This window comes from Leptonychotes weddellii, chromosome 5 (genome assembly GCF_054177405.1).
Source record: "Leptonychotes weddellii isolate Sample4059 chromosome 5, ASM5417740v2, whole genome shotgun sequence".
Taxonomy (NCBI): domain Eukaryota; kingdom Metazoa; phylum Chordata; class Mammalia; order Carnivora; family Phocidae; genus Leptonychotes; species Leptonychotes weddellii.
Genome location: NC_138373.1, coordinates 41,142,558 through 41,168,313, shown reverse-complemented (window position 1 = coordinate 41,168,313; position 25,756 = coordinate 41,142,558). Strand labels below are relative to the sequence as shown.

The window sequence follows — 25,756 nt, the reverse complement described above, 5'->3', positions numbered from 1 at the left end:
ATCAAAGGAAGATACCAAAAGGCATGAAAGTGTATGACATGTAGAGAATGGGACCTAGGTCACTCTACCCTCCCAAATATAGCAGGCTTGGCCCCTGATGTCTATTTGCTCGAAGTAAAGCAACTAACTGTTGAATAGGAAAAGAACATTGCCAATGCAAGACTTTATCATATTTTTGTTGCTTAAATTACCAGATTGATTTTTAAGTTTCAATGTCTCACCTTGCAAATAGACCTTAGGACTGTCTCATCCTGTCCTATATTGTCTGTAATTGTTTTACGTGTTACTTTTGACTTCCCAATGGAATTATGTATCCTAGAGAACAGAGGGAGCAGGTGCCACTGCCAAGTTGAATTATTTCCCAGAGTTGGCTAAAGGAGTAATGAGAACGTATCTTTCTGTTCCTAGAGAATGGACAAATGTATATCCAGAAAAAGCCAACTATGTATCCGCCCTGGGACAGCACTTTTGATGCCCACATCAACAAGGGAAGAGTAATGCAGATCATTGTGAAGGGCAAGAACATGGACCTAATATCTGAAACTACCGTCGAGCTCTCCTCTCTGGCTGAGCGATGCAGGAAGAACAATGGGAAGGCAGAGATATGGGTAAATATCCAGGCTGTGAGCTTCTTTTAAAGTGTTCACACCACTAAGTGATAAGCACCACACTCGCTGAAGACTAGAGCAGAGTTTCAGTGTCATCCTGAAATTATGACACACTAGTCTTGGGTAAACAGATTCCCTACCACTTACTCACTGATGGCTTGATAATGAGAATGTTCGTTGTAGACTGCAAAATATACTGACATATTCAAATACCTTGACTCCTGTGTAAGATGAAGAAGGTCTCTTAGGCTATGAAGAATTGTTATTGATCTATAACATAAGCTCAGAAATATCACCAATTCCCCTTAATTTGGGAACCTAGCTGTGGACTATTTGTTGAGATATCATATATATGTGATCTCTTGATAAGATACCTTAGATAAGGTGATAGATAAGGGAAAGGACCAGCAAAGATCCATGTGAGGTTTGGTCTTCCCTCTCCATACTTTGCCACTCCCTATCAATTTTTTTAGCCATAACTATTCACTTAGCTCACTTTGTACAAAACAGTACATCACACACAATCCATGTTGCTGTACTAAGTTTTTGAAAACTTAATAACTGTTTGGGTAGCGAATGTTTAGAAATGTTAAAGGAAAGAGTGAAATATAAAAGCATAAAAAATTCTCATGAAAATTTCTGGGGTCCACAAAATGAAAAAACAAAACAACCACAAACACCAGTTAAAAACTGTTTTTAAATGATCTGCAACCCAGAAAATGTTTTCAAATGCTTTATCATTTATTCAAAAGGAGAGAATCTTACCTTTTTCTTCTTATTTCCTATAACTCAGATTTTTAAGAACTCTACCCGGAACATTTTTTGAAGTTGCTGGTTTCAAAATGGGAATGATGGAAACCTAACAACTAGATTTTGGTGTCATTTTTAAATTTTTGACCTAAAAAAAAATCAGTACTCTTAAGGAGAGTATGTATTTATATACATCTTTGCTGGTGACACTAAAGTAATCTTTGAAGATAAACATATACCAAGATTTTTTTTTTTTAAGTTCCCACACTTAAACATGTTTAGTAAATGTAGCCCAGTAGTATCTGTGGTGCACTTCTGTGTCTGGTTGGAGAAATGATCACGGAAACAGATCTTGGTTTTTTTTGTGGGGGGGGGTGCGCTGCCTAGGCAGGTAGAAGAAGCTAAATAACTGATAACATCACAGGTGCAACTTAAATGTGGAAAGGTTTACACAAACCGGGGAGTGGGAGACGCCAGCACTTAGCTCAGCTAGAAGAGATTAATTAGACCAAATGTTAACCTGGTTTTCCACTCAGCCCTACTTATTTTCGGCTTTCTGCCTCATTTTTTTAAAAAGAGTCACCAAATGCCTAATTTTTCAAAAGTAGCATGCTATTTGGGGCGCCTGGCTGGCTCAGTCTGTGGAGCATGTGACTCTGGATCTCGGGGTTGTGAGTTCAAGCCCACATTTGGTGTAGAGATTACTTAAAAATAAAATCTTTAAAACAAACAAAAAAATAGCATGCTATTTGATTTCCTTCTCAGTTAAATGGATAACGAAATTTTAAATTATTTTTTTAGGCTTCACTGATGAGCAGATTGGTTTTCTATTTATATCTCTTTAAGTTGTATTTGATTTCTTGCTTAGGTGTTTTCTGATTTTATTCTTGTCAAAGTTTTTACTTTTTTTTTTTTTTTTGTAATCTAGGGTTATTTAGCCATAAGCACTTGGTGGCCTTCAGATCCTCATTTTACTTAAGCAATCTTTTTACATTTTACAACTTTTTTTCCCAAGAATATTTCTTAGTTTACTTTCATTTATAGTGTTTTTAAGGGCCAACAGGATGCTCTGGACTTAGATTTCCCCTTGCTCTATTGAAATCCACTTTCTTAAAAATAATTTCTCTATCTAAAAAATATCCACAGGGGAAGGGAGGGAAAACAGAATGGGAAGAAATCAGAGAGGGAGACAAACCATGAGAGACTCTGGACTCCAGGAAACAAACTGAGGGTTACAGAAGGGAGGTGGGTGAGGGGGTGGGGTAACCTGGTGATGGTTATTAAGGAGGTCACGTGTTGTGATGAGCACTGGGTGTTATACGCAACTAATGAATCATTGAACACTACATCAAAAACTCAGGCTGGCTAACTGAACATAAAAAGAAAAAAAAGACGTACCCACAAAAAAATATATCTATTTTCTGAAATTTGCCCTTCATCTCCACAGACTCCATCCAGTTTCTACACACCACACTGAGACTTGCCTTCTGCTTTCCCAAGGATTCCTCTTGTTCGCTCTCAAAAGCATGATGCAGTGTGATTTCCTATGGATACTGTTTTTCCAGCAGCTAACTGGTTCAATTTCGTCCATCACCACTAAGTCCCGAATATTGATAACTTTGTGGTCATCTAGTACCAATTTTCCCCACTTCACTTGGGAATGAGCCCCTTATTTCTTGCTCTTCTAGTTCCCTTTTTGTCCCCATCTTTATTACTTATTCCATAAACCAGAGAACAAGGTGTATATACTTGATGTTAAAAGCACTTCTCTTCTCATTGATCTGTTTAAGCTAGCATGAGGATTTATAGTTGACCAAGCAGTAAATGCTTATGTTATCATAAAATTCTAATAGTTGTGATGCTTTGACGCTATTATGTCAGCTTTGCAGAGATCCTGAAAGGCTTAGTGACATGCACAATGTCATACAATCAGTAAATTATTTAACCACAATTCAAATTTGGTCCTGGGTTCAACCAGACATTTCTTACTATTTCTCAGTTATTCTCATTAACCCATGGGTGTAATGATCAATAATGACCTTCAGTTCACCTTCTGATTCTTTTGAGTATACTAGTGCTCTAGTGCTATGGTTTAATATGTTAGCAATAGTAGTCAAGTTATCTTGGATTTGTCATTTTCCCCCATGTCACGTCACATGATATCCTGCATCATCCCTTCAGTGATACTGTTCTGGTCTCTTCTATGTAATGATACTGAAATATGTATTTTTATCCATTCTTGGACTAATCTAATCAAAATTTCCCTTGGTGGATTATCCAGCACTTTCCCAAGGAAACAGTCTCTCCTTATGAAAGGAAAACACTGCTCCCACTTCATACCCTGGTTAACCTAGAAGCATGTGGGTAGGCACCCTCAAAGCAGGATCCATCTTTCCTTTCAGAAGGCCTACTGTTCCCCGCAGTTAGCTGGTCCCAGTGTCCGTGATTCTTTTGTCGCGGTGAAGATCAGAATCTGCCCTACTAACAACCATGTAGATGAGAAGCAGCAAGGATATCAAACAGAAGCTATTTTAGGATTTTGTTTCTTCCTCACAGAAATTTTGATGTCCAAGTAAAATTAATGAGTTGCTGAGGTGTTTTAATAAAAGGAAGGTTGTATTCATGGATGTTCTGATGATAACCGTTATGAGTGAAATGTAAGGAGGCGGCAGTCTTGGGCTCTACGTTGGAAATCTGCTGTCACCATACTTGTCAGTTACTATGTCATTAAACTTAGCGCTTGTTTCACGTTCTGCTGATATTTCTTTCTTTTTTTTTTTTCTTCTCTCAATCAGTTAGAGCTGAAACCTCAAGGCCGAATGCTAATGAATGCAAGATACTTTCTGGAAATGAGTGGTAAGTAACATTTTGTCTTGTTTGGGAGTGAGGAGGGCATGTCCTTTCTCCTTGTATACAATCTATTTGACTCTTGCAATAACAGAGAAAATAATTAGGAGAAAAGGAAACACAGGAAGTTTTCTCAAAAGTTTTCAGTGGTGCTCAAATATTAGTTGAAAATGTACTATCTGGGCCAGATAAATGTAGAAATATACAACGTTTCCAGCATTAGTTTCTAAATAGTGTGAACTCACGTACCCAGGGCTTTCAGAGTCTGTCTGTATTTTAGTTTGGAAATGTAACGTAAATACAAAAGGCTCTGTTTATATGTCACTGTGAGTGATAAAACAAGAGACCACAGTATCAGTAAAATACAAAATGAATAGGAAACCAGTAAGTATTTTTCATAATGCTCGTAGCAAAATAATAATGCTGCAGGTTAGTCACCTCAAATCCTTTTAGGAACAGGCAGGAGAACATGCATCGCGAAAGAGTGTCATTTGCATGTCATGCACAGACATGGATCACAGAGGTGACACTTATGAGCAGGGCGCTTGGTGCCTATGACAGCCTGTCCGTTCCTCCTATTGCATTTGTACTGTATCATCAGAGTGCTATGCAAACAAATCAAATGTTGCTGCTCCTAAAATCCTAAGCCTCAGGATGGATATGTGTACTTACTGATCACAGACTGATTTAATTTTTTCCTAAATTAGTTTTACTACCAAAAAACAAGTTTTAGTTTAGAGATTTATGGTGCTTTCTGGGTTTGGGATCAACATATCCAATGTCCTTGAGTCCAGATTCAAACAAGTACATTGAAAAAAAAACATTATGAGATTATCAGGGAAACTTGAACCCTCACCAGGTATTTGGTGATGTGGAGGCATTGTTATTAATTTTCTAGGTGTGATGATGGTACTGTGGTTCTATTTCCTAAAATGGGTCCTCATCTTTAAGACACATACTAAAATGTTTATAGATAACATAACACCAGGCATTTACTTCAAAATAACCCGTTGGTATGTGGGTGTGGGTAACAGATAGCATGTATTGGAAAATAGTAGCCATGGACTGGTCATTATTGAAGCTGAATGATCAGTACTGGGAAATTGATTACAGTATTTGCTCAGCTTTTGTATGGATTTAAAAATTCCCATAATATTTTTTTAAGAAGAAGAGAAGGATCCCTAAAGAGGCAGCAGTACAATCTGAACTTTTCTTTTATCTCGTGGAGGCTCTAGATACATAGAACATGGCATTGTACCATTTTTTTAAGATTTTATTTATTTGTTTGAGAGAGAAAGTGCACAAGCAGGGGAAGCAGCAGAAGGAGAGGGAGAAGCAGGCTCCCCACTGAGCAGGGAGCCCAACAAGGGGTTCGATCCCCAGACCCTGGGATCATGACCTGAGCTGAAGGCAGACGCATAATCGACTGAGCCACCCAGGCGCCCCAGCATTGTACTACTTCTGAGTTGGCCAAATGGTAGCATATGGTTGTAGGAGCTGGATAACCAGGCTTGCATAGTAAGTGAAAGTACTGTCCTAAATGATCATGTCAGTAGTGTTTAATTCCCTCAGGAAGAGGAATTATGTTCTTTTAGTTCAAAACATGATCTAATGTAAATTGAAGGAAATTGTCCATGAGAATGCCAAGTGTTTTGGGTAAATGGTTTAAAGACCACTGCTTTGAGAAACAATTTCATGGATATTTATCCTATTGCTTCAAAACTTAAATTTTCTCTTAGAATGAGAGAGAACATTCAGGTGGCGCAAAAACAATGATATTTCACAGACAGAAATTACACAAATCCAGGAAAGCTTTTTTGTTTAAGGATAGAATTTTGTCATGTTTAAAATCTTTTGTATCTAGACGCAAATTGAGACTCCATTTCTAAGTTTTTATGTATCTAAAAGTTCTAATTTTTAACAAACAATATTGTGGACTACCCCAACTAGAAAATTCTTTATTGATGACAAGAAGTATAGGATATCATTCTATTTTAAGAATATTATTATATATAAGAAATAGTTTTCAGAGGGATTCAGAAAACCAAGACATGAGTTCTCATACTCAAGGAACTTAAGCCTAGATTGGAGAAGTAGTACAGACTAAACAATTGGAGAAGAATTTAGTTCCCAAGCACATAAATACTGATTAACCAAGAGAACAGTATGAGTTGCTTTCATTCCAGAAAATTCCATAGAGTGGACATTGAAGGATAGGCAGAGTTGAATTTGCAGACAAGAGGGATAGCTTTCTAGGAGGAAAACATGAAGATTTGAGCAAAAATATAAATGGGTGCAAAACTGTGAGAATACCAGTCTAGGCAGATCAGAGGGCCCCTGCTAAAACCAGAATGAAGAATCTAAGACAGATCTTGGAGGACCTGGAAACCAGGCAAGAGGACGGTGTAGACCTAGGAACAAGGAGTCACATTATGATGGATGGAAGTAGTCTTTGGGGGAAACTGCTTCTGAAGGAATGTGGGACAGATCTGGAAAGGGAAATAGACTGGATATAGAGAGAGCCTATAAAATTTCATTTTTGCAATGGAGAAGTGATGAGAACCTGGTCTTGGGGCATGGTTATAGGAATGAAATAAAAGAAAGAGCCCAAAAGAAAATCAGATTTCATGGCAGTGTAGATGAAAGGGTATGCCCATTATGAGTACATAGTTGAAGTACTTTATATTTCTTTAAAAATGAAAGTTGAATGAAGGGAAAAAATGTTGATGATGTTCCTTAAAATAGTTGGACTAGGAAAATGATAATAGGAGTGGTAGGGTTGGGAGATATGGGAAGAGAAAGCAATTGGGGAAGATACAGGATTCAGTCTTGGATAACGTTTACAATAATGTCATGTCTCCTGTACCCTTCTTTTATAGAAACATCAATATTTTTCTACTCTACAGGGAAGCAAATGGCTATTGCTCTCCACACACAAATCACTCCATGCTCTCTCTTTCAAAATCCTCATTCTGTGATTTCTGTAGTAGATTAGTTTATCTTCTTCCCCTGCTCTCCTACCATCATTCTTGGTAGCTTTAGTGTTCACTCCCACCTCATATTTTGACACCTTCCTACACTTTTCCTTATCCATTCAAAAACCTGCAGTGACACCACAGGTTGTCACCTGGAATTCTCTACTGTTGAGGACTCAGAGTCAGACCTTTCTCTCTCAGAGCTCATCCTCCTCCCCATCAATTCTGTCCTCTCCCTCACCCACTAGCTACAGGAATCTACCCTAATCTGGTTTCTCTCTTTACACCTTTTGTTAGCCCACATCTGGCCTTGACTCCCTACTTTGCCTGAAGTCCGTAGCCCTTTCCAGCACTCTGCTATCATGAGTGCCCTCTTCTGCCAAAAAATGTTCTGATCTCCAAACCTTGCATTCTTCCCTCTCCTTCTCCAAGGCTTTCCTAGAAAAAGCCATGCAGCTGAGTCCATTACAAACTGTTGCTGGTAGATAATGTTCTGATGTTTTAGACTCATATACTTAACCCCTTAGTGGATTTCTTCAAGTAGATTTCCTGCATTACTTTAAATTCAATATGTCCAAGGTTACACTCACCATTTTCACCAGTAATCTATTCCTTTTGTACTCACTATCTCAGTTAATTATTACTCCATCCACCCAGAAACCTGGAATTAACTTTCATAGCCTCCCTTTTCTTGGCCTCCCACATTAATCCAACAGTTTCTGCCCATGTTGTCTCCTTAGGATTTTTCAGTTTTCCCCCTGCTTTTCATCATCATTGCCTCTTGCCAAATCCCAATGATTCTCCTACATGACTGCCAGAATAAACTATATAAACTCCGTTCTGAATATGCCATGCTTCTGTTCCTCCCTTTGCCCCTGCCTACAGCCTTTCAGTGTTTGCAAATTTTCTACAGGAAATATTCAGGCTGAACTGATACCTACACATCTTTTGTGTGTGACCACTGATGTTTTCTGCTTCATATTCCACACTCCGGCAGTACGTACATTCTCAGAGACCTTATCTGAATGTACCCTTGTACATTCTCTTCATCTAGAGAGAACATCATTTGTTTCCCCACCGTACCTTCTCCCATACATTGGTAGAAGTTATTTATTCTTCAGAACCCAGCCCAGAAATCACCTTTTAGTACCTTTCTTGTCCAACTTTTCTCTTTTTCTTGCCTCCACCTATCTATACCTGCCTTAACTGGTGTAGTTTCCTTACCTCTGTCACATAGCATCCTGTGAATATTTCTGTTCTGACTTTTACTACAATAATTTCTTGCTGGAAAGCAATGGCTGAACCACATCTTATTTGTCTCTTTAACTCCAGCACCAGATTGCATGCTAGGTACACAGGAGGTACTTAATAAATGTTCATTGAACTATTCAGTTAGACTCACCCTGGTATTTAGAAATTCCTTTTATTTTCTTTTGATTCCCATACAATGGCTATTCCAGAAATTCCCATACTACTCAGTCTCTAAGGGTATCTCATTCTTCTCTCACTTCTGGAGTTTGGCCTTGCCCCCAGTTTAACTGGGAACGACTCTGTCTCCTGTCTGTCTCTGTACTTTAGAGATAACTGCTGCTCCCTACACTTGCTTCCTGCTCTTTTGCCTCGAGACAGTCCCTCCCTTTCTTGGTCTCCTGCCTCAGATTCCTAGCAGCTACGTACCATAAGCTCTGTAGCATCTTCAATGTTTCCTTCTCTCTTTGGTTTCATTGCCAAGACATACTGAATTAAGCCATCTTGTCCAGTCTGGAAACTTTTTTTTTTTTTTACCCTAAGAGTCTGGCTTATATTTTGACCAATCCGCTAAGTTGCTTTCTTCAAGAGTATTATTCCTCAAAACAAATTTCTCTTTCTTAGCCTCCAGTTCCCTTGACATCTCTATACCAATACTGAAAAACCCATTCTTTCTTGGCTTACCCAATGTGATACTATTTAAGTTTTTCTCTTAATTTTTTAGCTGCTGCTTCATGGTCTCTTTTGTAATTCCTTTTACTACCTCCTAAAAAATATGGGTGTACATATCACCATGTCTATTCCAAACCATCACATGCTGTTCTTTGTGTGAGTGCCATGTCTCCCTGACTTGACTGTTAGCCACTCAGAAGTTAGGGATAACATCTCATATTTCTTTAGAACATTCAGCATAGCAGTTTGCTCAGAGCTGCCCAGGAAACATCTGGGTTGACTGATTACAAACAAGTGATAGGTTAGGCTAAATAAATAGATTAGGAGCCATTACTATAAAAGAAATAACCAAACATACAAAAACCAATAAACCTATTCAAGCCAATAAACATAGGAGCAAATTACTTCAGAAAAAAAAAACATAATACCAGAAGAATTCAAGAAATTCTGAGTTTTTATATAGTTGCTCTCCTGTAATGATCAAAGTGGTTAGAGGATAAAGAAAAATCAAAGGAAGGCCCAAGGGGATAAATGTATTTCTAGCACTTTCTAACATTTTTAAAAATTTACAGTATTATAATTTAATGCTCAGACGATATATATATATTTTTTTACAGTAATATGATTAGGGTTCCCAGAATAATTCACTTCTATTGCCTGAATTTAGAAGTAATTTTATATATCATTTCATATGGACCAAAATAGAAATGAGTCAAATCTTACTGACAAACCACCTACTACACCAGTCACAAGTTGTAAATAGATCTGCTTATACCAGAACTTGCAGAAAACAGCAATTGCCTCAGTGACCCTGAATTTAACCCCTCATTCACTAACCCTAATTTATTTCTAGCTTAGTTCTATATAAAAAGACCTACATTACCTAGCCTTAAAGTATTAGGCAAAGTATTATGTCTCATCTGTGGAACTTTTTAGAGTTATTCGGAAGGCTCTCTATCTAAGAGTTTGGAGTTGCCATAGAACAGACCTGTGGACCACTGTAGAGAAAACATTAGTCATAAAATGAGGCCTGGGACTTGGATGAGTTCCTGGGGGAACAATGTGTTTCTAGTCTGGCCACTATTAAGGGTATGGAAAATAAAGTACCTTGGCAGGGACATTTGTCTCAAGTGTGTTGTCATACCACTGCCACTGCTTATCCAGAATGGAAGTAATTTAGTTTAAATATTGCTAGCTCTTTATATTTGTGAAATATGAGCCTCTTATTCTTGCTGAATCTCCATTTTTTTATGCTTGTAAAAATATAAGAAATATAAATAATCTAAGATACTTTCAAGCTATTTAAAAAATTATATTAGAAGTTACAATCACTAAATTATCCTTATTTTAGTAATGATAATTATTTTTTATGTTTATTTCTTGTTTACCATTTTATTCTCTCTTGCATGCTGGAGTTGTCATCACGCTTTTGAACCATGACTGCCTTGCTTTTGTGTGTTTTCTTTGGGTCTGGTCTTCAGCCAGGGAATCATTAGTATTCTCAGAATTCTACCAGCCTTTTAGAAAGATGTTATCTGGGCATGGGGTACCGTGGACAGTGACTATCACAGTACCTTCACCAATATCCTGAGCCCAGAGTGAACTGAAGAAATGTGAATGTGATGATTTGATGTCGATGACTAGATAACATCCAGGATTACCTAGACATTAAAAAACAATTGCAGTCATCTATTAATTTCTGGCTTTTTCCACACTGACTGGTGTAGTCTATAAGTCTATAGCTGGTGCACCTGATTACTATGGACATCAGGAACCAGAGCATAAACAACTTTCCAAAGTTCTTTCACCCTCACACAGTCTGGTCAGCTCCCCTCAGTCTACTGGACCCTGCCCATAAACAACTAGACATAAAGCATCCTGGGAAATTTTTAAAAATGCTGTTTCTAAATTGCTGTCAGTAACCACATTATTCTCTAGAATTACAGGCAGAAAAGTATTTACCACTTCCTGCTTTTTCTGGCTGACTCATCATTGACAGTGAATAGGAGAGGTTGGTAAATACTTTGAAAGTTCTGACCTCTGGTTTTAAAAACTGAAAGAGAACAGTTCAGCATAGTCAAAGAGGAGTGAGGGATTGAGCCAGTAATCCAATCTTATTGTTTCAACCGTATAGTAATACACCCTATGATAATTCTGTATTACAGAATTAAAGAAAGAAACTTAGTGCTATACCAACCTTAATAAGTACTTGGGATTTTACTGGTTTCAATGCTTGCCTAATTACTTGTCTGTCTCCATCCTTTCCCCATTTCCCCACCCCGTCCACCCACTTTGTCCCTTGTCCTGTTCCTGCAGACACAAAGGACATGAGTGAATTTGAGACTGAAGGCTTCTTTGCTTTGCATCACCGCCGAGGAGCCATCAAACAGGCCAAAGTCCACCATGTCAAGTGCCATGAGTTCACCGCCACCTTTTTCCCACAACCCACATTTTGCTCTGTCTGCCATGAGTTTGTCTGGTACGGTAACTTGGCATTTCAGTCCAAGCTTCAGCTTATGCATTTTGTCAGATCCTCTCAACCTGTCAGGCCTGGCATGCTCCACCTCAGGAGAGTGTGCTGGAATAAGCACTGCATGGAAGGATGAGGCTTAAAGAGTGTGATTCCATACAATATTTTCCTAATGTGACTCCTATAGAGCAAGGAAGCCAGTTCTAGCAGAAAAAGTTTTCAAGAACTTTAGCTTCTGATTAAATGGGGGCCACTAGGGGTAAGAGGGAAGGACAGAAGAGGGAAACATCTTTACTACTGGCACAGTTTTGCAGTTGAAACTTCTACCACCTTGATAGCCCAACTGTGCTGGTACTAATGTGTGCAAAAGGCAACACTTTTGCATTGAAGTTAATGGGTTTAGATGTTTACAGGGCTCTTGGGCATCTTAGCAGCCCTTAGCAGCCCGACAGAAATCGGTTCAAGCCTCAGTAAGCCCATAGCAAAGGAGATGGGACTGCAGAGACTTGAAATGACCCCTGTCCCCATTCTCAGCCTCCTTGCCTCTTGATGGGGGTGTTCTTTTCTTTGGGCTACTTCAGAATCCATCAATTCACAACCCCAGTCTAACTAGGGTATCTAAAGGTCAAATAGACTTTTGATGGATTTCCACCAACTGTTTTCATTGACTGATTAGAATTGCCTTCCTTACTAATAGTGAGTGTTACTCAGGAATGGGTCTTAAGCTTCAGAATTTAGTAGTTGCAAATATTCTCAGATACTCAGAAAAAGGAAACAACACATTGTACAGATGTCTTTGCTCATCTATATTGAGCTTAGAGAGACAATGAATTTTTAAGTGTAGGACATGGAAATTTGCTGCTAGGAGGCTGTGACGCATTTTCAGTCAGGTATTTTCATCTCTACATGTTTGTTTAGAAAAGACACAAATGAGAGGAGAAACAACAGTTCCTCATTTATTTATCAGACTTTTAACAAAGCAGTTTAAAATAAAAAAACAAAGAAGAACAATACGTGTTAACACTTTTGTTCAGTGACAGACCAGAGCCGCTGATCAGTGAATGCCCTGTGATAGTAGGAAGCTATGAGATTTTGTTTTAATGTTTATGGTGCTGCTGTTGACTCAAACATCCAAGTAAGTCAGACATGTGCTTTATTGCAGGGGTCTGAACAAACAAGGCTACCAGTGTCGACGTAAGTTAAGAAGGATTTCTGTTGTATTATTGTCATTCTTCTTATTTCATTGTTCCTTAACTTCTGAAAATCTTAACTGCAATAATTTCTTTTCAGAGTGTAATGCGGCAATTCACAAGAAGTGTATCGATAAAGTTATAGCTAAGTGCACAGGATCAGCTATCAATAGCCGAGAAACCATGGTATGTGTTCAGGTTCCTCTTTCTGTCTGGAGTGTGATAATTTTATCCTAACATTAAATTTGGAAGCCCACTAATTCTTTTTAGTATTGCTTGAGCTTGAATCCTTAAGCTGATCAATGAACATCAATCTCCCTGAAAACCCTTTCCTCTTCAATAATGATTATTACTGAGATCCAAAACTAGCGGATAAATACGAAAAGCAAAATAAGACTATCGATGACTCTACCTTTTCCAGAAAGACATGATAGGAAGTGCCCAGAAATCATAGTTTTGGTCAATTATATGAAAACAACTCTTGTGGCATCTATAGCTAGAAGTGACAGTTAAGGAATAGAGGCAAATGGTGACAAAATGCAGATGTAAGCATTTACAAGGTTAGTATGAGATGTAACAGAAGTATAATTCTTATGCTGGGAGGCAAGTGTTTCATAATGAACTTTAAGGTACATGGCATGGGGACAGGTTAGATGTTACCCCATATTTAGTGTGTATCTAATACATGGAAGATACTATACTATGTACAATGCACAGCGGAGCACAATATAGACCTGGTTTTGCCTTTATAGACCTTACTGTAAAATTAGGGAAACACATAATTAACAAACAACAATATATTGTTTCAATTTATATTAAATAACCAACAAGGTGTGATGATGGAGAAAAACTGAGTGACCTACTTAAACCGAAGATCAGGGCATCTCCCAGGAGGGCATTTAAGCTGAGAGCTAAGGGTGAAAGGAGCCAGCTATATGAACAGCAGGAGGAAGCAGCTTCCAGACGGAAAAGGCCCCAAGGGGGAAAGACCATGTTCTAGGAACTGAAATGAGACCATGCAGCTGGAACAGCAAGGGCAAGAGAGTGAACAGAATACGAAGTCGGGGGACTTGATAGGACCTAGATTAGATGGGTTTTTTTTTTTTTTTTAGACCCTGGAGAAGTGGTTGGGTTTTATTTGACCTATAGTGGGAAGCCCACTTGGTGACTGCTGTAGGGGAAATTGTGGGTTGAGGTATGAACATAAAAACCAGAGGTGACTGCAGAAGTCCCCCCAAGGGGGAAGGTTGATGGCTTGTACCAATATGGTAACAATGGAGATGGAACAAAGTGAGCAGATTTTCAGGTGATTTCCTTGTTAGAAATGACTGGATTTGTCAATGGATTGGAAGTGGAAAATAAAAGAGAGGGAAATAAAGATGATGCCTAAGTTTCTGTCTTGAGCAGTGGGGAAGTGGCAGAAACATAACAATGAAAGACTGGAGGAGAAATTAATATTTCAGTTTTTGATAAGTCCAGCCAGAGATGCCTGTAGACATCCAAGTGGGAGGTATCAAGTGGACAATTTTACATGCAGTTGGAATTCACAGGAGCCAATAGACCAAATATATAAATTCCCCAAAGGAATCTAAAGTTACATGTTAGGTAGAAGAGAAGGAGTTTGTGATAAAGACTGACAATAAGAGTTCAGAGAGGGCTTTTCATATATTAAGAGTACATGAAGTTACAGAAACCAGAAAACAAAGGGGTCAATTGCGTTCAGTGTAGCTAAGATGTTGAGAAAAATGAGAACCACATGGAGATCTCCAGAGCCCTTGATCCAAGAAATTTCAGAGAATTGTAGAAGTGTTTGCTTCATTGACCAACACTGAGGGTTACTGAGAGTTAATAACATGGAAACAATTTATGTGCTAATATTATCAAGCTCATTGAAGTAGAACAGTTGCTGAAAGGAGGTGAAACCCAAGGGATGGAAATATTCCCATAGCTAGAGAGAGAGGAGGGATGGATGAAGCTGGAGAGAAAGCGACAACCAAAACAGTCAAGGGGGAATAAGTTCACCCTTGGCAAGACGGGAAAGATGTCTAAAGCAGATGTGAAGATGGGTCTCTAATGGAAAGATGGATGGATCATCAGTTGTAACAGAAAGGGAGGAGAAGATGGTTGCAGATGATCGCAGATTGTAGATTTGGGGGCAGGCAGTTGAGAGAGCTTCCCTTAGACAGCTTACCTTTGGTGTCATCTGAAGATTTGTGGGAAGGAAGAAGAGAAGGCAGCAAGTGGCTTTGAGGAGAAAGGATCTGTGAAAAGAGCAGTAGGATTGCTGAGGACAGTGGAAAGTCCACCTGAGTTTGAGGGGCCAGCCTGCCCAGGTGTGTGATTTTCTCCAGCCAAGGGGTAGGCACAGAGAAGGCAAATTGGTTGGGTTTTGTAGAGCAGAATTCTTTTAAAATTTAGAGTCGGAATGGGACAATCTCCTATTAAAAGTGACTCTGCTAAGGCTCAAAGAAGTTATAGTTTGTCTGCAGTCAATCACCTATGATATAAGTAGCTGGGCTGGGACAAAATTTCAGATCTCAATCTCCCAGAGCAGTGTGATAGACTTTCCCCCCACCCCCAGTTTTATTAAGCAATAATTAGCATATATCACTGTATAAGTTTAAGGCATACAGCATGATGATTTGACTTACATATACTATGCAATGATCACCACCATCCATCATCTTATATAGATCCAATAAAAAGAGAAAACAAGATTTCTCCTTGTGATGAGAACTCTTAAGATCTACTCTCTTAACACCTTCCTTGTATATCACACAGCAGTGTTAGCTGTGGTCACTGTGTTGTACATTCTATCCCTAGGACTTATTTATCTTACAGCCAGACGTACCTTTTGACCACCTTCCTCTACTTTCTCCTTCCTCCTAACCCCCCACCTCTGCAAACCACAAGTCTGATCCTTTTCTATGAGTGTGATTTGTTTTGTTTTGTTTTTTGGATTCCACATATAAGTGAGATCGTATAATATGTCTTTCTCTGACAAGTGTTGTGTTTGTTTAAATCCAGTTGCCACCTCCCAGCCTGCCTCCCTGCTCTCTCTACTTAATGCCTTCAGTTTTCCTGGGAAAATCACTAATTATAAGAATGACAGTTAACCTCAATGGCTAATGTTCCCTGGAAATAGAATGAGAGCCACAAGTGCAATTTTAAATTTTCAGATATCCTCATATAAAAATTAAGGAGATAGTTTACATTGTTTTTCTCATAAAAAGTCTTCAGAATCCAGTATGTACTTTATACTGATAGCATATTGTTTTACCACCTTGCAGGTACTCATTTGGCCCATGTAGCTAAGTGAATATCATATTGGAAAGTACAAATCCATAGTCTTTTCCAGACATATCTTGAACTATTTTGAGCCAGGTGTCAAGATTTGAGGTAGAAGTCTTCCAGCCTGGACCTTGACATAAATTGTTCATATTTGTATGGAAATGTTTACACAAAATGAGATCTGAAAATTATTTTTTCTTGGTTGAAAATGGCTAAAGTAAGTTCTGAGTAACGTTTAAACAATTCTAAACAGCTATTCTAATGACCCAGTGCTGGCCAACGTGCTGGGTGGAAATATTAGATATATCACTGTTAATGAAAAAGGCTTCTTTGCTGTGCACATTCCCAAAGAAACTGTTTAATAAAAAACTTCTGTGGAGATTATAAGTCTTAAGACAAACTTTCTATGTTACACAAGAATATTGGTATCCTTACCAGGAATCAAACTTCATGATTTTGTTACTGTTGTTGCTCATGTGGTATGTTTGGCTAAAGGAGAGAACTTCAACTCTGGAAAACAAAACAAAACAAAAAGTCCTGTAATATATCAACCACCAGCATCCCTCTCTCATCTCCCTTCTCCCCATCCCCTAACTCATCACATTGACTTTGAGAGAAGAAAGGGGAATGACGGAAAGAGGATAGGCTGATTCTGACTTCAGGCTTATAGATGTCCCAGCTCACTTGTTAGCTGTGTGACCTAAACAAGTGTCTTGCCCTCTCTGTGCTTAACTTCCTCATTTAGCAAATGGGGATTCTAATAAATGCTCCTTTAAGGGGGTATTTGCAATATCACATGTGTAAAAAAGATAGTACATGTGACATACTTATCCATAGCACCTGGCAGGACCTCTTACCTGCTGCTCACCCCCTCCAGTCCATGTGTAATAGCTATGAAATGCTTCATACTTAGGCTTTTATACTAATAAACCCACAGTAGTGTTTCCTCTAGAGGAGGAATTATATAACATCTTCCAAAGGTTAGAGTCCTAGTTCTAGGTTGAAAAAGAAAAGGCAATATGTATACTAAAATAGGAAGGGCAGTGCAATGTTCACCCAGATCCCATTTAGATAATCCCAGTCCCATCTTCCTGAAGATGTTAGCCTTCCTGTGGGAATGCCTCATACCTCAGTGTAGTCCTGGTTACTTGATATGTGTATAGCTCAAACATGCCCCTTGCCTGGAAGAGCTAATGGCTGCCTGCCTTCTTTGGCCATGGCTGTAAGGCTTGACAAGTAAAGCTTATGGCTTAAAGCACACATCATTCCAGTGTTTGTAGTGCTCTGTTAGTTATACTGGAGTAGCTGCTAAGATACCAGAGGTTGAGAACTAGGGACATGCGTATGGTCACACGTTCTCCCTTCTTTCAGTTCCACAAGGAGAGGTTCAAAATTGACATGCCGCATAGATTTAAAGTCTACAATTACAAAAGCCCGACCTTCTGTGAGCACTGTGGGACCCTGCTGTGGGGCCTGGCCAGGCAAGGACTCAAGTGTGATGGTGAGTCCAGTGGGAAATGAGCATGGGCCCTGGTACGGAACCCCTACAGGGTGGCTTTGCAGTTTTAATGGAGAGCACGAGGGGAAGAGGGAGCACAGAGGGTTGACTTCTCCAGCTAGCCCGGATGACCCTGAGATCATGAATGTGAAGTTCTCAGGACAACAGACCACTTCTGCTCTTTTCTTCCCATTCCCAACACCATCATCCCGGGATCCCAGAGAAGTGCAAACCTGTTCAGTCTCAATGTCAAGTCTCCCAGCCTGTCATTGTACCTCACGCTGGGGAGAAAGGAAGATGGCACTTTTCCCGACTGGCCTCCCTCCCTGGGGCCTCCCTTTGTCTCCTGGTGTTCTGGGACTGACCCTTCTGACCCTAGCAGTTCAAGCTATGCCCCCACTGTCGCTCTCCCTTACACCTTAAGATTCCCCCTGTAGCCCATCGAGGAGTAAGCCCGGCACATCTACTTGGCTGATGGATGGTCCTGCACATAGGCATTTGTGACTTAGACTGGAAGGTCAATGCCCAAAGTGTGCCAAGGAAGAAGCCCAGCCCCGCACTGACCATCATGTTCCCTCCTCTGATCTCTCCTTAAAGGCTGGCATTACAACAGAGCCTCATCGAGGTTTTCAGCTCTGGAAAGAGCAAAAAGCACTTTCTTACTCTAAAAGTTCAAACTGCTAAGGCAATAACCTTTAGAAACTGAGATGCTGTTATGCCAGGATTAGGCAGTAGGGAGGGAAGATTCCAGCAAGGCATTTCTGCCTTCTGAGTGGGGGTGAGGGTGGGGCAGGGCCAGACAGACATTCAAAAAGGAAGGCATCCTGCTGCAGCAGAGGCCTTTCTATTTCGAATTATTAAATATGGAAGCCACTTTGTTTTTTTCTTGGCCGCTCCATTTTGTTTTATGCCACTGGCTTAATCTTTGGCAATTCTTATCTTTTAAGTGATAAAGGTGAAGGTCACCTTCAACAGCCTTCTCTTCCTCATCGCCATTGTGCTCATGTGTCTCGTGAAGTCTGGCGTGGCATCTTAGTGGAGACGGGGAGGGTTAGGTTTTCAAACCATTGCTGAAGGCAAAACCCACATGCAGTGAAAATTTACCTTAATAATCCCTCTAGGAAGACCACTGTGCACCTTGCTCTCTACACCTGTTCAAGAGCTCACAGGTGGGCCTGGTACTCTATGGAGTATCTTTATCTTTAGGAGTTCATAGGTAAGAAATTATTTCAGAATTGAACGAGCAGGCATGAATAATCAGATCCCCTCTAATGGTTCCCCGAATCCTCTGATGGTCTCCCTCAGAGTGCAAATTCCTTTTCCCCAGAGCCTGAGCGCCCCACCTGCCCAGTGGTGCCAACAGCCCAATGATGCCTCTGAGCTTAGAACCTCCACAAGGGTTCCTTGCCATTGTTTCACGGCCCACACACCTGCTCTGTTCCATCCCCCCTAACATTCTTTCTCCCCAGTCCCTTCTCTTTCCCTCTCTCCCCTTGCCTCCTGCACGCCAGGCAGCCCTTCTCCTCTCACCCCTCCTCTCCTCTCCCCTTTCCTCCCCTCCCTTTCCTCCCCAACACCCTCTGCTCTTGAGGCTGACACCTGCAGACATCACTGTGTCCTTGCCCCCCCCATGCCCTTGACTTTACCTCCCCTTCCATTCTACTCTTTGGGTTCTGTTCCTCTGCCTTGGCCCTGCTCTTTCTGTCTTGTTCTCTTCTAAGCCACCTTCCTAAATAGGGCCTCCCTTCATTTTAACTCTGTCCTTTTCTCTCTCCACTTGAATTCCCATGAAAATCATCATCCAAAGGGACTGTTTGCACTCACAGAGATCAAGTTATCACCTAATAGGTTAGTAACAGAGACATATAACATTATTATAGTGGGAATGGGGCCTGCCTTCACGCGAGTGTGTCCGAGACAAGCTTATCCAGCTACCATGTTAAAAAAACAAAGTGAAACTCTCCAACGCCTCACACTCAGTCCTTGCTCATTGCTTCCCTTTGGCTTGTGGTAATGAGTAAAGAAATGCAACTGAGGGCTTCCCAATGTGCAACTTGCATCAACAAGTCCAGTATGACTTGCATCAACAAGTCATGCTAAATTCAGATGGGCAGAGAGCCCTCATCAGCAGCATCGTTACTATATTAAAGACTTTAGATATACATAGAAGATTTCACTTAGAATGGATTTGGGTTATATCATTGCATTTATGCTGGGACAAGTACTGGTCTCTACTTAGACAGAAAATGCTGTTTTATTTTGTTTTATTATGAATTCTCTGAGAAGAGTAAGCTAGTTAAAACTAAAGGCTGAAGCCTGATAAAATTTCACTTAAATATTTTAAAACATATCTCATTTGAATAAATGATGAAGATGAAATAGAAGCTGTATTTGTTGAGTACCTATTTGATGCCTATCACTGTGCTAAGTTCTTTGCACACAAATGGGCTAATAAACAGGTGAGGGTAAAAGTGCATTATTTTATAGCCTTTCCTGCCTAATGCCTTATAATAATCCCTATGAATAGACCTTGATATAATGAAATAGGACTTGAGAATACAATTCTATCAGCCAGAGTTTGGAAATCTTAAGTTAGATTTTTTTTTTATTGTAATGGCAATGTTTCATAAGCAGAATTTTAATATTCTAAACTAACAACATGAAGTAGTAGTTGTCTTTATACAGATGAACATGTGCACACTCATCCCAATCCAAGAAAGCTCACGGGATCACAGTAAGTGGAGGGTGGACCTTTATTGTGCTATTTTCAGAACTAATGAATCAGAATATTCCCCCAGAATCACAGGTCTGTGTAGATCATTTGGTTGAACTAGCCCTGCCATAGGGTGAGGATGAGGTCTCCAGGGTACTTTCTGTCCTCCCACTCCTGCCCCTAAGCACAGACCACCCCCACCATTTCCATTTCAGTTCTGCAGGCTGAGGTTGCTCCCTGGGCTTCAACTCAGAGGGGAGAGAAGCTCCTTGCAGTCCATGTGGGGAAGGGGATGCTTGGACTCCAGTCCAGAGTGAGAGTAAATCACCTTGCATCCCGGCATTGCACCTTCCCTCCAGGGAGGGCCTGAATCATGTTTTTCTCTCAGCAGGGGCGCAGTGTAAATGCATACTGACAGCAGCCTTCCTCCCCTATCAGCAAGGCTCTGGTCCTTACTCAAGTGGGAGTCATTCCCCAGCATCACATCGAGGAATGTCTGGCCTGTGTATGTAGTCTTGGGAAGAGGAGGTAGATGCATAGTGGCATCGTAAAAGTGCTGCCCTCATTTATTTGAATGCAGTGTCTCCTTCTGCTGGGAAGATGGCTCCAGGGATTTGCCAGTTGTCCCTCAACATATGCGTACCTAAAACCGTCCTGTGCAAAGTCCACTCAGTGAGTTCTGTTGCTCTTGCTCAGCATGTCTTTCTCCTTTTCAGCATGTGGCATGAACGTACATCACAGATGCCAAACAAAGGTGGCCAACCTTTGTGGCATAAACCAGAAGCTAATGGCTGAAGCGCTGGCAATGATTGAGAGCACTCAACAGGTAGGAAAGGGGTTTAGGTTGAGTTCCTGCAATTTCAACTCAGCAAGGACTACTCCAGTCCTTTTGCCCTTTGAGCTGTGGGACAATGTGGAGCCTGTTCCTGAGCACTTGTCTTGACTCTGACTTTCATCCTCATACGCATATCCCCACTTTGAGATATTTATTTATTTAATGCATTTGAACTGCATAGATCTTTATAAGATGTTAAATTCTTTGTGGAAGGAGCAGGGGCAGAAACAAATTCATTAAAATTATTGAAGATTCATTACCAGCTTTATACCTATATACTTGCTAGAATCATCCCTAAAATGTGCACAGAACACGGAGTCCAGGGCAACTTTTGCCTTGCCATTTACTCACGTGCACAGCACTAGCATGTTGAACTTACATATCCAAGAACAAACCCTCTTCAAGTCCTGGTGTTGGTTATGTAAGTCTTTTTCCATCCATTGACCCTCCATTCTTATTTGTGACTGAATGATGTAGAGACCATAGGAGAAACCAGTTAGCCCCATGGAAAAATATGAAGGAAGTGAATATGCTCTGCTGGTGCATAAAATACAGTAGATAGACTCCTACAGCGTATGGGATCCTAAAAGAGTGCTAAAGGAAAGAAGAATGTTTGTTATCTAATGCATTTAGGAATCTTAAATGGATCTCATCCCCAAGGGCAGTAGGCTGAGCTGTCCTTGCAGGAGTGGGTGGGTGGGTGAGTGGTCTGACTCTTTGTTTATAATCTAGGCTCGCTGCTTAAGAGACACTGAACACATCTTCAGGGAAGGTCCAGTTGAAATTGGTCTCCCATGCTCCATAAAAGGTGAAGCAGGGCTGCCAAGTGTACCAGCACCTGGGAAAAAAGGTAGCTATCCTGATCCTCAGTAGAATCATTGTCCATAATTAATCTTGGTCAACCTTAACCTGAGTCCTCTGCATTTAAATTCTCTATTTACCTGGTCTGATAGGTAAGAGGCTCCTACTTCTTGGAAGTGAGACCAAAAATGTGCCCCGTTAGGAAACCTTTGTAAGATGGTGGGAAGTGGGGGCAGGGAGAAAATGGGATAGGTCTGTAGTAAAGAACTGCAAACGTTTCCTTAGAATTTTAGAATGTTACTTCCTGTCACCGTAAAAGGTTTTGCAAAAATAAATCTACCATAAATCTCAATGCCACAGGAGAAAAGGAAATTTAAGAGTAGAAAGGGGAAGAATAGTGGGGCCTCAACATTTATCATTATGGAAATTTATCCAGCCTACTTTCTGAAAGTAGTTCGTGAGAGGATATGCCTACATGAATCTGGGAACTGAATAATTTCAGCATACGTTATAAAATACAGGTTTTCCCCACTATCCTAAAGTATAGTATTTCTGTGAAAACTTTCTTTTAATTGAAGTATAATTAATATACAGTATTGCTTAGTTTCAGGTGTACAACATATTGATTCAACAATTCTGTATATTACTCAATGCTCATCTGTCACCATACAATGTTACTACAGTATTATTGACTATATTCCCTATGCCGTACTTTTTATCTCTGTGACTTATTTATTTTGTAACTGGAAGTTTATACCTCTTAATCCCCTTTATTTCACCTGCTTCCCCACCCACTCTTTTGGCAAGCACCAGTTCTCTATATTTAAGAATGTTTGGTTTGGTTTTGTTTTTTAGATTCCACATATAAGTGAAATTGTATGATATTTGTCTTTCTCTGTCTGACTTATTTCATTTACCATAATATCCTCCACATCCATTGTTGTCATAATGACAAGATCTCATTCCTTTTTATGGCTGAGTAATATTCCATTGTATATATACCACATCTTCTTTATGCATTCATCTATTGATGGGCACTTGGATTGCTTCCATACTTTGGCTATTGTAAATAATACTGCAGTAAACATAGGAATGCATATATCTTTTTTGAGTTAGTGTGTTCATTTTCTTTAGGTATATACCCAGTAGTGGAATTACCAGATCATATGGTAGTTCTATTTTTAATTTTTTGAGGAACCTCCATACTGTTTTCCACAGTGGCTATACCTGTTTGCATTCCCACCACCAATGCACGTGGGTTCCTTTTTCTCTGCCTCCTTGCCAACACTTGCTATTTCTTGTCTTTTTGATACTAGCCATTCTGATACCTCATTGTGGTTTTGATTTGCATTTCCCTGACGATTGATGATGTTCAGCATCTTTTCATGTGTCTGTTGGTCATCAGTATGTCTTCTTTGGAAAAATGTCTGTTCAGGTCCTCTGCCCATTTTTTAATAGATTTTTTTTTTTTTTTGGTGTTGAGTTATGTAAGTTCTTTATATATTTTGGATATTAACCCCTTATCAGATATATCTTTTGCAAACACCTTCTTCCATTCACTAGGTTGTCTTTTTGTTTTGTTTATGGTTTCCTTTGCTGTGCAGAAGTTTTTTTATTTTGATGTAGTCCCGATACATTATTTTTGCTTTTTTTTCCTTGCCCAGGAGACGTATCCATAAACATGTTGCTAAGACTGATGTCCAAGAGATTACTGCCTGTGTCTTCTTTTAGGAGTTTTATGGTTTCAGGTCTCACACTTAGGTCTTAATCCACTGTGAGTTTTTTTTGTGTCTGGTGTAAGAAAGGGGTGCAGTTTTGTTCTTTTGCATGTAGCTGTCCAGTTTTCCCAGCAGCATTTGTTGAAAGGACTGTTTGAAAAAAAGAAAGAAAAGACTGTTTTTTCCCCCATTGATTATTCTTGCCTCTTTTGTCATAAATTAATTGACCATATAGGTATATGTTTATTTCTGGACCCTCTATTCTGTTTTATTGATCTACATGTCTGTTTTGGTGTGAGTACCAAACTTTTGATTATTCTAGCTTTGTAGTGTATCTTGAAGTCTGGGATTGTGATCTCCAGCTTTGTTCTTCCTCAAGATTGCCATCTCCAGCTTTGTTCTTCCTCAAGATTGCCTTGGCTATTCTAGGTCTTTTGTGATTCCATACAGATTTTAATATTATTTGTCCTAGTTCTGTGAAAAATGCTGTTCGTGTATTGATTGGGATTACAGTGAATCTGTAGATTGCTTTGGGTAGTATGGATATTTTAACGATGTTAATTGTTCCAATCCATCAGCACAGAACATCTTTCCATTTGTTTTTGTCATCTTCAATTTCTTCAATCAGTGTTTTATAGTTTTCAGAGTAAATGTTTCACCTCCTTGGTTAAGTTTATTCCTAAGTATTTTATTCTTTTTGATGCAATTGTAAATGGGATTGTTTTCTTAATTTCTCTTTCCACTACTTTGTTATTAGTGTATAGAAATGCAACAGATTTCTGTATATTAATTTTGAATTTTTTGACTTTCCTTTCATTAGTTCTAATAGTATTTGGGGGCCGTCTTTAGGGTTTTCTAAATATAATATGTCATTTGCAAATAGTGACAGTTTTACTTCTTCCTTATCAATTTGGGTGGTGTTTATTCCTTTTTCTTTTCTGATGGCTGCAGCTAGGACTTTCACTACTGTATGGAATTAAAGTGGCTTGAGTGGACATCCTTATCTTGTCCTGATCTCGAGAAAAAGTTTTTAGTTCTTCACCATTGAGTATGATGTTAGCTGTGGGTTTGTCATGTGTGGTCTTTATTACGTTGAGGTGTTCCCTCTAAGCCCACTTTGTTGAGAGTTTTTATCATGAATGAATGTTGTATTTTGTCAAATGCTTTTTCTGCATCTGTTGAGATGACCATGTGGTTTTTATCCTTCCTCTTGTTAATGTGGTATGTCCCATTGATTGATTTGTAAATATTGAGCTACTCTTGTATCCTTGGAATAAAAGCCACTTGATTGTGGTAAATGATTTTTTTAATGTATTGCTGAATTCAGTTTGCTAATATTTTTTGAAGATTTTTACATCTAAGTTAATCAGAGATATTGGCCTACAGTTTTCTTTTTTGGTAGCATCTTTGCCTGGTTTTGGTATCAGGGTAATCCTGGCCTCATTGAATGAATTGGGAAGTTTTCCTTCTTGTATTTTTGGAATAGTTTGAGTTGAATAGGTATTAACTCTTATTTAAGTGTTTGGTAGAATTCCCCTGAAAGCCATCTGGTCGTGGTGTTTTGTTGAGAGTTTTTGATTACTGATTCAATATGATTGATTACTAGTAATCAATCAGTCTGTTCAGATTTTGTATATCCTCAAGATTCAATCTTAGAATAAGTTTCTAGGAATTTATCCATTTCTTCTAGGTTGTCCAATTTGGTGGCATTCCATTTTTCATAATTTTTTTTATAATCCTTTGTATATCTGTGGTTAAGGTTGTTATTCTCCCCCTTCATTTGATTTTGAGTCTTCTTTTTTCCTGATGATTGTGACTAAAGGTTTTTCAATTTTGTTTACCTTTTCAAAGAACCATCTCTTGGTTTCATTGAATTTTTTATTGCTTTTTAGTTTCTATTTCATCTCTAATCTTTATTATTTCCTTCCTTCTACTATCTATGGGCTTTGTTTTTGTTTTTCTAGCTCCTTTAGGTGTAAGGTTAGGTTGTTTATTTGGGATTTTTCTTATTTCTTGAGGTAGCCCTGTATTGCTATAAAGTTCCCTCTTAGAAGTGCTTTTGCTATGGCCCAAAGATTTTAGATCGTTGTCTTTTTGTTTTTATTTGTCTCCATGTATTTTCTGATTTCCTCTTTGAGTC

General features: G+C 39.3%; 1 protein-coding gene across 1 annotated transcript in view; it reads left to right on the top strand.

Annotated features, from left to right (window-relative positions):
- Window positions 1-389: 389 nt before the first annotated feature.
- Window positions 390-25,756, top strand: part of PRKCQ (protein kinase C theta) — a 42,547-nt gene continuing 17,180 nt past the window's right edge. The window contains exons 1-8 of the mRNA XM_081818897.1: window positions 390-608; window positions 4,154-4,214; window positions 11,417-11,579; window positions 12,733-12,764; window positions 12,861-12,946; window positions 17,423-17,552; window positions 20,979-21,088; window positions 21,830-21,966. Of these exons, the coding sequence (XP_081675023.1) occupies window positions 420-608; window positions 4,154-4,214; window positions 11,417-11,579; window positions 12,733-12,764; window positions 12,861-12,946; window positions 17,423-17,552; window positions 20,979-21,088; window positions 21,830-21,966 (908 nt within the window). The 5' untranslated portion in view covers window positions 390-419. The remainder of the gene's footprint in view (window positions 609-4,153; window positions 4,215-11,416; window positions 11,580-12,732; window positions 12,765-12,860; window positions 12,947-17,422; window positions 17,553-20,978; window positions 21,089-21,829; window positions 21,967-25,756) is intronic.